The sequence below is a fragment of the Octodon degus genome, unplaced genomic scaffold, assembly GCF_000260255.1.
Source record: "Octodon degus isolate 3935 unplaced genomic scaffold, OctDeg1.0 scaffold00286, whole genome shotgun sequence".
Classification (NCBI taxonomy): domain Eukaryota; kingdom Metazoa; phylum Chordata; class Mammalia; order Rodentia; family Octodontidae; genus Octodon; species Octodon degus.
In genome coordinates this window covers 1,425,677-1,438,264 of record NW_004524862.1, presented here as the reverse complement: position 1 = coordinate 1,438,264, position 12,588 = coordinate 1,425,677, and the positions used below count along the sequence as shown (strand labels likewise).

At 45.0% G+C, this 12,588-nt stretch overlaps 2 protein-coding genes across 4 annotated transcripts in view; one reads left to right on the top strand and one right to left on the bottom strand.

Moving 5' to 3' along the window:
- Positions 1-8,423, top strand: part of Avil (advillin) — a 20,115-nt gene extending 11,692 nt beyond the window's left edge. The window contains exons 14-19 of the mRNA XM_004647040.2: positions 458-603; positions 1,312-1,456; positions 2,895-3,083; positions 3,882-3,950; positions 5,473-5,598; positions 8,046-8,423. Of these exons, the coding sequence (XP_004647097.1) occupies positions 458-603; positions 1,312-1,456; positions 2,895-3,083; positions 3,882-3,950; positions 5,473-5,598; positions 8,046-8,159 (789 nt within the window). The 3' untranslated portion in view covers positions 8,160-8,423. The remainder of the gene's footprint in view (positions 1-457; positions 604-1,311; positions 1,457-2,894; positions 3,084-3,881; positions 3,951-5,472; positions 5,599-8,045) is intronic.
- Positions 8,424-9,372: 949 nt separating this feature from the next.
- Positions 9,373-12,588, bottom strand: part of Tsfm (Ts translation elongation factor, mitochondrial) — a 14,159-nt gene continuing 10,943 nt past the window's right edge. For all 3 annotated transcript variants that reach the window (XM_023707271.1, XM_023707272.1, XM_004647039.2), the window contains exons 5-6: positions 11,982-12,069; positions 9,373-9,939 (exon numbers count right to left, since the gene is read on the bottom strand). In XM_023707271.1, coding sequence (XP_023563039.1) covers positions 9,533-9,939; positions 11,982-12,069 — 495 coding nt within the window. In that variant the 3' untranslated portion in view covers positions 9,373-9,532. The remainder of the gene's footprint in view (positions 9,940-11,981; positions 12,070-12,588) is intronic.

Below are 12,588 nucleotides of genomic sequence, written 5' to 3'. Positions count from 1 at the left end.
AAAAAAAGAATTCAGGGAGGGTTTGGTGCCAAAGGGATCATCCCAGGAAATTTTGGAAGGGCCGAGGATAGTTTTGTATTGTCACTATGGTAACACGATTCTGTGTGTTTGTCAAGCCTCGTGGAACTGTGCGACAAAGACACTTATTTATATTGTATATATTTTAATTCTTTTCTCTAAAAAGAAAAAGAATCAAAAATAGGTACTAATAATTCCAGCTGAAGCTGAAGCAAAGGTGACTCACTCGCAGTCAGTGTGGATTTCCGAGCCTACTCCTGCTCTTTGCCCGCACCGCCCGTCTTCCTGCCGGTCTTCCCAGCCCTAGAAAAGCCCACCTCCTGTCCTGAGCACCGCAGCTCAGGGGCCCTAGCTGCTCTGGGCTGGCATCTCAGGAGCTGCCGCCTCACTTCCGTGCGCCCTGTGACTGGTGTCTGTGCTCTCTCTGTCCCGCTCCCAGGGGTCCAGTGGGGATGAGCGGGCCATGGCCAAGGAGCTGGCCACAGTCCTCTGTGGGGGCACTGAGGAGAGCGTGGCCGAGGGCCAGGAGTCAGATGAGTTCTGGGACCTGCTGGGAGGAAGAGCTCCCTATGCCAATGATAAAAGGTACTGAACACAGCCTCCCCTCTTCTCAGTTTCTTGAGCAGCGCAAGCTTTTTTTTTTAACATTTATTTATTTATTTATTTATTGTGTGTGTGTGTGTGACCAGCTCAGCCCACCAGGGGGCGGGGCTGGCTGGCATGTGGTGCTGGGGGATTGAACCGCGGTCCCTGTGCTTTGCTAAGCTTGTTCTAAGTAGGTGCTTTAGACCACTGAGCCATCTCACCAGCCCCATTGGTGCATTTTAGATGTACATAATGATCACACTCATCATGGGGAGTTTGTACCAGTACATGATATATTTTGCTGCTTTTTTACCCCATTCTCTGTCTGGCCTTATCCACTTTCCTTGCCCCTTTCCCCCTCCCTTGTTCTCCTTCTCATTTCCAGATATCCATTACCCATTTCAGTCGTTATTTACACTTTCAGTGTCTTACACCAAAGAAACAACACAGTGTTTAAACATGCATGTCTGATTTATTTCACTTAACAGTACGGTCTCAGGTGTATACATTTAGTTAGAAATGTCTCAAGTTTATCCTTTATATGGAAGAGTAAAAAAATCTACATCTTCTTTATTCATGGGTTGATAGGCATTTGGGTTGTTTCCAAGATTTAGCTGTTACAAGCTGTGCATGAACTTTAAGATCTTTTTCAGTTTTAAAAACATGCTTTCTATGTGGCTCCATGCATCTAAATGAACTGTGTTGTAGACTACAGCAGGAAATCCTAGACATCCAGCCTCGTCTCTTTGAATGCTCCAATAAGACTGGCCGGTTCATTGTGGTGGAGATCACAGACTTCACCCAGGATGACCTGAACCCAAGCGATGTGATGCTCCTGGATACGTGGGACCAGGTAAGACACAGGAACAGAACTCGGGACAGAGGGCACAGATCAGGGCCAGCAAGACAGCTCAGCTGACTAAAGTGCCTGCTTAGGCAAGTGCAGGGACTGTGGTTTGATCCCTGGCACCACATGCTGTGCAAGCCCCACCCCCAGGGCCAGCTGAGCCTGTCACAGAGTCCAGGCGTAGGGGCACACACCTGTAATCCCAGCACAGGGGAGGCTGAAAATAGGAGGATCACTATGAGTCGGAGCTGTGTATCAAATACATTAAAGGGAGGGGGCAAAGATTCCCATAGCTTAGGCTGCTCTATATAGTATCTGAGCCCAGAATAAGCCCAGAGAGGTCCTGAACAGTCCCCAAGTAATGCACTTGTCAGTGGATACTAAAGGAAGAGCTTGCTATTTCCAAGGTCAGAGAAAAGAATGATGTTTAAAACTCACCACCGTGGGAGCATTCCTACCTTGTTTTGGGAAAATCAGGCCATGCCATTGTCCTGCCCTTCTTTATCTTAGGATCGGCAGTGACAGGTACCAAATCTAGAGAACATGAGCCTTTTCGGGGGACCAAGGGATGTGGACAAGACGCCTTCAAGGCAACCCCTTCCGTGTGCCATTTTCTTCAGTTCAGCAAACATGTTGAGCAAGCGAGTGTCACCAAGGAGAAGGGAGGGCCCCTGCTCTCAGAATTCATGGGCTTCCAGGAATGACCAGAGAAATGTCATTGCACCACAACAGTACATACAAGGGCCCACAGGAGCACACATTAATGGCATTCAACAGAGTTTAGAGGTCTGCCAGGCTCAATCTTAAAGGACGTGTGGGCTTTAATTGGCAAAGAAAGATGGAGAAGAGCTTCTGGGCAGAGGAAATACCACACAGATCAAGATAGGGACAATAATCAGGACAGAGGTTAGAAATAAGAAGCTCACTGGAGATGAAGCTGACATAGTACAGGCCCGACCTACCACATCAAGTAGTTTATGGTGAGTCTGTTGGTCAGAGCATGCTTTTGATAGGTCTTTCCTGTGAGTGCAAAAGAAGGATGGGGGTCTAGAAGAGCTGCTGTGGTCCCTCAAGATGTGTTCTGTAGGCCTAGAGACATAGCTCAGTGGCACAGTGCTGGCCTGGCAAATGCGAGATCCTGAGGTTCGACTCCCAGTACCAAAAACAAAACAAAACTATCAGCTTTAAAAGATGTGTTTTGCAAGAAGTTAGGTTCAGGAGGCAAAGTTCAGCGAACATTCTGGTATAGACATACAGATTTGGGATACATATGGCAATAAAAATCACAAATATCAAGCTGGTTCTGGGAAAACCATTCTCCCTGCTGAACAGATAAGGTTGAGAATGTTTTCTGAGGCTGTGAATTGCCAGGAGGAAAAGACCAGCAGTCTCTGATCTAGTACTTGGTCTTCATACATTAACAAATATTAAATCTGCGTGCCAGGTGTTCCTGTGGGTTGGGGCCGAGGCCAATGCCACAGAAAAGGAGAGGGCCCTTGCTACTGCCCAGGAATACCTGCAAACTCACCCCAGTGGCCGAGACCTGGATACGCCCATCCTGATCATCAAACAGGGGTTTGAGCCTCCCAACTTCACTGGCTGGTTCCTGGCCTGGGACCCTCACATTTGGAGCGTAAGAACAGACAGACTGGGGGACAGCTTTCTGGGAGCACAGAACTAAGAGCTGGAGGCAGGTGGGGTAAAGGTTCAAAGGCCAAGCAAAAGCTCCTCTCTCCCAGTCCCACTGCACTTCCTATTTTTTGCTTTTCTTCTCTCCTCCCTTATTCCTACAGCAATAAGTCCTGTTGGATCATTTACGGTTGGCTAAGCAGTGAGCAAGGTGAAATAATACAGTCTACAGCAGCGGTGGTGAACCTATGGCATGTGTGGTGTTTTTATTTTAAGATGAAAGATACTAATGAGTTTTCCCCTGCTAAACTAAGACCTCACTATACAGGTTTAATTGCAGTATTGGCCTTTTGCAATATATCTGTGAAATCTAGGTTGTAATTTGAGTACTTGGTCTCCAATTGGTTCACCATCACTAGTTTATAACATGCATATCATCAGCTTTCTGATTTTTGTAACTACCCCAATAGCCAATGCAGGAAATAATTTGCTTCCCGTTTTAAAGATGAGGAAGGTGAGAGGACAGGTTATTTGTCCACAGAAATCAGAGACAGAAGCCAGGCTTTCTGACTCCTACTCAGCTGTTCTTTGTTCGACCCTGTAAGGAGAATTCAAGGGGTAGTATCAAAAAATGTAGGCCATGTTGAGGGCCCTTTCTACCTTACATGGACCCAGAGGGAGGGGTTTTCATTTTCTACTTCGAAATGCCTTCTGATTCTCTGGCTTTTTTGCTTTTCTTGAAGATACAGACCAGGCTTAAGATGCCCCTGCCTATCATCCTGTGTTTTCTCTGTCTTTGCAGGCAGGAAAGTCATACGAACAGTTAAAGGAAGAACTGGGAGATGCTGCTGCTATCATACAAATCACTGCTGTGAGTGGGCTTTGCTCTCAGGGAAGCATTGAGGCCCAAAAGAAACAGCAAAGGCCACAGATGCTGCGTAGGGGCTGGGGATGTAGCTCAGCGGCGCAAGTGTGCCTGACTGACAAGCACAAGGTCCTGAGTTTAATTTAAAAAAAAAAAACCAACAAAAAAAACAGGGCCAGGGAGATGGCTCAGTGGAATAAGCGCTTCCCTGGCAAGAGCAAGAGCCTGAGTTCAATCCCTGGTTCCGCCAAAATAAATAAATAAATAAATAAATAAATAAATACCCAGATGCCACATAAGCTAAAGCCTGCCAAGTCCTTCTTAGTACTGTTCTAGTTGCCTATTTTGATATAAAGCTGTTTGTTTTTCACAGTACTAGGGACTCAACCTGGGACTTCGTGCTGCACAAGGGCTTTACCACCCAACTCCCCCCTCTTTTGTTTTGTCATCAAGGCAGGGTCTCGTCACGTAGTCGAGGCTGACCTTGAACTCACAGTGCTCTTGCTTCAGCATCTCAAGTCTCAGAATCACAGGCAGCACCTGGCCCAAACACTGTTTTACGATGATTAGCAAAGCAGGGCCCAGAGCTAAGTTCCTTGTTTTACTGCTTTCCAGAATTTAGGACATACTGTCTAAAAAAGAAACAAAAATAAAAGCCAGGCGTGGTGGTGCACAGCTGTAATCCCAGCACTTGGGAGGCTGAGGCAGGAGGATTGCTGTGAGTTCAAGACTTCCAGGTCACCCGGAACTGCACAGCAAGACACGGTCTCGAAAAAAAAAAAAAAAAAAAAAAAAAAAAATTAATTCTATTATTCAACTCTCTCTGTCATTCACGAGAGATGAAAGCTTTTGGCAGTGTTTTTCAGAAGTAAGTTTCTAACCCAAATGACACTTTTCGTTATGTTTTGACAGTGAAGTCTACATATGCTTAGGCCAGGTACCCCTGTTTTAACAGCTAAAAGAAGTGGACCCTCGGCCAGGAGCCCAGCAGCTCCTCAACATCAGGGTGACGGGAGGGCAGCAGCTGTCGCACCACCTGGCAGCATTATCCTTAGCAAACGCCAGAGTCAGATGCCAAAGCTAATGGTCATGTAGTGTCCTTAAATGGTACTTAAGAAAAATGTGGCTTCAATCAGAAGACATTTAAAAGTTGAACATGTAGGGCTTAAATAAAAATGCCATGACAAGGTACGTGGCCGAAATATTTAAGAACTGTAGGGTCAGAACATACTTGCCCTTATGCAGGCAGCCCTGGGTTTCATTCCCAGCACCCAATCACCATCACAATTTAGGTGCAGAATGTGTCCCAAGCCAGCAATAAAGATGCACCCCAGGTTCCATCAGCTTTCTCGAGAAGGACTCCGAAAGCTGAATATATTATCTCCAAATGATTCTGACACAGCCTATTTTGGGGACCACCCTTCTGACAGATGATTCCAAAGGGTGAAGTGGCATTAGCCAAAATGTGAACTTACACATATGCAGAACTGATTACATAAAACACTAAATAGCTTTTTCTTTTACCTAGGACATGAAGAATGCCACCCTTTCCCTGAATTCCGATGACACTGAGCCAAAATATTACCCTATAGAAGTTCTGTTAAAAAGTCAGAATCAGGGGCTGCCTGAGGATGTGAACCCTGCCAAAAAGGAGGTGAGTGGATAAAGGCGCTGGCACAAGCAGAGCCCCTCCTCCACTTGGTCTTCGTAAAGCACCATCTTAGAAAATGGCCTGGGACAGTTCCAGCCTATTGTAGGCACTCCCTCAAGGGGAATCTGAGCAGCTATCCAGTGGCCCATACCCAAAACAAGGATTCCTTGATGCTTTTCTCACCCGCCACACGAATCCTTACAGTTCATCAGGGAGCCCGTCTGCTCCTATCCATCTCTACTGCTAGTCCAGCCCAGCTATCATGGACCACCTCCATCCAAATGGATTCCACCCCATGTAAACACAATTATGAAGAATGACCATTGGCCAAATAGCTCAGTGGATTAAAGTGTCTATAAGCAGGCGCAGAGGCCAGGTTCCATCCCCGGGGCCTGCCATGCCGCCCCGCCCTCCAGGGGCACACTGAGATGGCAATTAAGACTGGGCTCTGTGGCATGCACCTGTAATCCCAGGTCTTGGGAGGCTGTAAACAGGTGGATCACTACGAGTCCTGTAGACCCTTCCCCCCCAAAAAAAAAAAAAAATTATTAAAAAAAAAAGAATGCCCAAGCTGGGCATGGTCATGAATACCAGTAATCCCAGCACTCTGGGAAACTGAGGCAGGAGGAACACAAACCAGAGCCCAGTCTGGATAATTTAACAACTTCAGAAGACACTTTCAAAATAAAAAACCAAAAAAGTGCTAGAGATTTACCTCAGTGTGAAGGCCATAGGTTCAATCCTCAGTACTGCCCCCGGCCCCAAGACCAAAGTCATTCTTTAAAGATGTCACTTCCCTGTTTAAAATGCCTAGGCCGGCTTCCCACAGCACTTAGAATGTGAAGGCCTCAGCCTGGCCCCTGGCCCTCCCTCAGGTTTCTCTCCAATACCACTGGCCTCCTTGCTTATCTCTCTTCAGCCAGGGGTTGCCCTTCGGTTCCTCCCATATGCTCATCCCAGTCCTGGGGCCTTTTAAACTCACCAGTGCTCCAGCCTGAACAAGTAGCATTCTCTGACATCGGGGTCCAGTGCCTCTCGCCATTTTGCTCTCAACTCCATCACCTCCCAGACAGGCTTTCTCTCACCTCTCTGGTCTTTTTTATTAGCACATGTTTGCAGTAATTAGGTTCATCCATCTTGGGAGGTAGGAACATGTACATAACACAGCTTGGTTTTTGTTTTCATCCCCTTCCCACCTCCGTCTCTGGCTATAAATCCCCTTTCCCCATTTTCTTTTATTATTATTCTTAGCTCATGTTCATGATATGTTTACATATGACATATGACATTATGAGTGTAGCGTATGCTGTTAAGAGTCCTGTACATGGCATGTTTTCACTCTTCTTTGTTTCCCTCCCTCATTTTCTCCATCTCCTGGGCTCCCTTTCATGATCAAGAGACCCAACCCCGTATTTCCTTCTATCAGTCTTTTATTTTGTGGTGGCACACACCTGTAATCCCAGCACTTTGGAGAGAGGCTGAGGCAGGAGGATTGTCGTGTGTTCAGACCAGTCTGGACTCTAGTAATATCCCTAGAAGGCCCTGTGTATTCCAGTCAGATTTTCAGCCTTGCAGCACCTACACAGAGCCTAACACATAAGAAGCACTCCTGAAGTTTTGGTTGAATGAATTAACATACTGGGCTGGGGAGATGGCTCAGTAGAATAAGTGCTTGCCTAGCAAGGGCAACGGCCTGAGTTCAATCCTCAGTTCCGCAAAAACAAAACAAAACATATTTATTTGAATGAATTATTTTCCCCCAATCACTTCAGCCTTCTGGCTAAGATCAAGTGAATGAATTATTCTCCCCTTGAAAGAGTTGATTTGGGAAAGGGCTCTGGTGGTATCACAATGACTTCTCTAATCAAATGTTAAGGATCTGGACTATAACATTCTTAAAAACAGAGGCTATAAATAATCTTTACTTGCATACAAAATATTCATTACATCAGGAAACAAGTCTTAGAAATGTGTAAGACCGTCTGATCTTGTACACATCTGAAAAGTTTAGGGGACTGGAAGTGTAGCTCAGCGGTGCTTAGCATGCCCAAGCTTTGGGTTTAATCCCAACGTCCCCCAGATTTTAAGTTCTGATAAAAATGGTACTTAAGGACAAACTACCACTAAGCTAAGCAAGGAAAGGCATCACTCAGTTGTTACCCATTCTGCCCAAATCGAATTAATCCATGATGTATATAGCCTTGTAGGTCATCTCTCTAGGAAGAAATGGACCAGGAGTGCAGGCGCCCTGGTGCCTCCACCAGTAATGAGGGAACTCCACAACTTGAAGAAGCCTCTGCTGGGAACAATTGCAGTCTGTCCGTTAGGCTTCCTGGGAATTCTACTTCCCCCTTCAGAGCTACCTAGGCCTTCCGCTTGCCCCCACCCTGCCTTCTGCTGGCCTTAAGAGTGCCACAGGTCTTCTAACTAGCTTTGTTTTTCTCCCTTAGAATTACCTCTCCGAAAGCGACTTTGTGTCTGTATTTGGAATCACAAGAGGACAGTTTTCTGCTCTGCCTGGCTGGAAACAGCTCCAATTAAAGAAAGAAAGGAGGCTTTTCTAGAGAAAGAAGGCTGATGCCTATTGCAAGACTGAGAGCGCAGGCAATACTAGGAAAGAACTTGCACATTTCCGTGTGGCATTCAGCTACTTGTCCAGATACAACAGAGTGAAAAAAAATCACACCATGTTCTCCACTTTATCTTGTTTTTCCCTTCACTTTATCTTGCACTGCCTGGTTATTATATGCCTGCAAAAATGTGCCCCGCTCCTCTTTTGGGGGGGCTTTTGTGGCCTTTAGCTAAGGACAGCACAAAACTGCATGAATGTAGAGAAATTTAAAAAGGAGGAACAGGATCTACATTTGGCTTAAATTTTATTTTGTTTTTTTTGCCTCAAACTCACAGTAATCCTTCTGCCTCAGCCTCCCAAGAGGCAGGGATTGCAGGCATGCACCACCATGCCAGGCTAGATCAATATTTCTAAAATCTATTTAACCTACAAAGCACTGAAGTTATGTGCGTACATATAATCCAACCTCAGTATCCAAGATCCAGGTCTATTATGTGCCAGACTATTTTTAACTTTTCAAATAAAGATACTTATAGGAGCAAACAGAGCTCATTTTAGTATTTGGGGCTTGCTTATTACAGTAATTTTACCTTCTATTGGGAGAGATGGACTGGGGAAATAGGAAACACTGAATGAACTCTCTGGATAACTGGACCACTGTCATTCTGGCGGAAGAATGTCAACACTCTTCCATAAACCTGTCCAGGAAACAGAACTCACTCACCCACACCCCATCATCCAAAACAGAAGTAAAGCTACGTGCTACTAATTTCTGCAGATGTGGCTAGAACTGGGGAGCAGACCACTGCCAAGAGCTTTAAAGGATGCTACAGGCATCAACACCTGAACCCAGTTTTCAGAACCTGAACCCAGTTTTCAGAGCCCTCTAGTTTGAAACAACAGTTGCAAAGAAACCCACATGGCAGGTGGAAGTGGAGAAGCTCCAGGAAGACGCCTGCCCAAAGCAGAACAGCAAAAGCAGAACAAGAGACTTCTGTGTCATGGGGGTGAGAAAGAACACATAACTTCGAGATTTCAGGGACACCAAAATAAATCAGTGCTGAAGGAAGCAGCAATACAACTGATGACTGTTCTCTGGACAGTCGTATCAGTAAGATGCACCTGTTGCTCCCTAAACCCTGTCACAGAAAAAGCACAAAAGAGCTACAGTTGTTATCACGCAAAAAGGAAAACACTACTTTCTGTTGTGTAACTGTTTTATTTAATAACTTTACCCGTGTGAAGTATATCATTTCATCATAAACTCAAAAAACAATTCTGGGTTTAAAAAAGCTTAGTAAGTAACTTAGGATGATGTCCAGAGCCAAAAGAAGCACTTCCTCCTGGGCCCAAAGGCTCTGAAGCCTACTGGGCCTCTGCTGCCTCTTCAGCTTCTCCACATTCAAAGCGCACAAAGTCCACCACAGACACGCCCTGGGGCTGCACATACTGTCCCAGCGTGATGGAGGGATCCAGCAGGTATGGCTGAGACAGCAGCCTGGTCTCTGCCTCTCCCCCAGGCTCGTCGTCCAGCGAGCCTACGGAGAGAGGGGCCATGCCCACCACATGCTGCCCAAGGCGGCGGCCAAGGTCTTCCAGGCTTGCTCTCTGCTCTGATGTCTCGCAGATGACCAGGGCTCCATACTTGCCCAGCACCATGTTGTGGAATGAGGGACTGTGCTCTGCTCCGTGGACGTAGGAGCCAATGTAGAACCCACACGGCACCTTCACCCACGCAGCCCGTTTAAGGACCATGTTTTCTCCCAGTTTCCCTATTGAAAAAAACAAAACAAAACAAAAAAAAAACCAGAAAACCAACATGCCACCAGAATACAACGCCTATGACTATATCAACATATGCACCAAGCACAGACAGTCACACCAAGCTTGGAAGGCAGTCCTGTATATACACCAGATACACAGTAAGATGGAGATATCAAATTGTCAGTTTCTGCTTAAAGACATGGGGGTGGAAAGTACTTTATGGAGCCCCTACAATGTATTGAACATAGTTCCAGGAACACTGGTATTTAACAGAGGCTGTGGTATCACAGACTCAAGTCTAAGTTGTGCTGTTTTCTGGGCCTAACATTGGGCAAAAGACTTATTGACATAACCCCACTAATTTATCAAGCCTTTGTTCCCTAATCTATACCATGAAGATGAAACCTACCTGTCAGGATTACTGGAAGAAATAAATAAGGTGAAATATGTAAAGACTGGGCATACAATAAGCACTCAGCTACTATCACATTAAATTTAGGCTTAAGAGAATTTAAGTAACCCACCCAAAATATGTGGCAGAGCTGGAATTCAAAGTTCATATTTTACTCCAAAACAAATGAGTGATTTTTCCCACCAAATAATCATTCCTCCCAAATACATTGCACCTTAGCTGAGGAAAGACAACTCCTGAGCACCCAATGTATCAGGAAAGGTCTACAACTAAAAACTACAAAAAATCCAAAATTCATACCATCAGATAGTTTCAAATTTCAACATTTAGAGCGTTTATAATAAAACTTTTCCAGTTTTTTTTTTCTCCAGGAAGCCAAAAAGAGGGAAGCAGGAAGGAGTAGGAAGTAGGACAGGATAAACAAAGGATTTGGATTAGTATGCCTAGCTTAGCCAGTTCTAAACTAAGAGTTATAAAAAGAGAGAATCAAGAAACCAAAACAAATTCTTAAATAGCACAAAAAACATTTACCCATCAGTTAATTCCCAGAAATTAGGCAGGCTTGAATAAGCAGTTCTTCCAGGATTTCTTGGCAAGTCCTATGTCTTTCCTTCTAAATTTAAAAAAAATCTTTTATATTTAGGTATTTACTTGGTATAGGGTCTCTCTACGCAGCTTGGACTCGTAGTGATCCTCCTGTCTCAGTCTCCCCAACACTGGGATTACAGGCGTGTACCACCAAGCTGGGTCTCAGTGGCCAGCACAACATGTGGTACATGGGACTGAACACTGGTCCTGGAGCTTGCCAGGCAAGAGCTTAGACCGCTAAGCCATCTCCCTAGCCCCTTCCTTCTTCTTTTTCAACCTGGAACTGAACTCAGGACATGAACTTGCCAGGCAGACACTGTGCTGCTGAGCTGTAACCCTAGCTCTAAGCCCCATTTCTTACACACAGCTCACTGAGTGGTGCGCATCCATGACTCATGCATCAGATACTGTAGGATGACCTAGTGAAAACAGAATCGATGCCTTAGCAGGAACTTCAGAGTAGTGTTACATTGCCGGCAACTCCAGCCTCAGCCTCTTTCACTCCGTCACAGACGTGTAGAAAGAAAGCAGACCTCCTACGAGTCCTACCACGATGATCCAGACGTTGTTCCCAGTACCAGCAGGCTCTACAAGAATGTACCTTTACAAATTCAGGTGCTTAAAGCACTATTTTCCCTTTACTGCATTTAGAGGTCATCAACCGGAAGCCAAAGAGCCATCTCTGCCTAAGGACCTGCTCACTTGCTTGTATAGTGATAAAAATAATCTTTGCAAGTTGCAAAACACTAAAACTCTGCAATTGTTGCATATAAATCTAAATTCTTTTATGGAATTTAGAAATTCTGGTGACAATGGAACTCCATTTGCCCCACTGTGACAATCTCTGGAGCTTGGTGACAGTGGAGAAGGGGCTCTTCAGAACGTCCCCACTTCCTACCACCTAACAGGCAACTCACTTCTCGTCGTGGCATCTGGGCCCTGCAGGCACATGAGCTTATGTTTTTGATCTAGATTGGGAGGAACATCAAGATACCAAAACATCCGATCTTCAATTTCCAGTTTCTAGAATCCTTATAAATAAATACTCACCAATTGCTAAGGCCAACCGATCCTTCAGAGAGCCGTCTCTGTCAGGCCCAGCTGGAAGTCCAGAAAGCTCCGAGGAATTCAAGAAGCCCTAAGCTCACAAGAAAACAAACAGGCCAGTTCTACACAATTGAAATTATCAAGAGAACAACCAAAAACAGCCTATTTTTAAGAAAATGTGAAGACACCTAGATATGGTTTCATTAAGCCAAGCATGTTAACACTTGATTATACTTTATTACTGCATCGTACTCAACTCCATTCCACTCCTATTTTCTACCTTAGCTTTTAAAATGTAATCTTCTAGAAACCAAGAACAATACTTTCATATGATCAGAAAATGTAAAAGGAGAGATAAGGAGGTAGCTCAGTGGGAGAGAGCATAGCTAGCCTGCATGAGACCCTGGGCGAAATTTTGAGTACCACAAAAAGGAAAGGTTAAAGACAGGAGCCTTACAGATTGCTGGTGGGACTGCAAAATGGTACAAATTCAGTCATGGAGAATCTGGACAATATCTAGCAAAACTACATACACATTTATCCTTTACCCTGGAATTCTGTTTCTACGGATTTGATGACACACTTTCAATGATACAAAAGTATATATGTG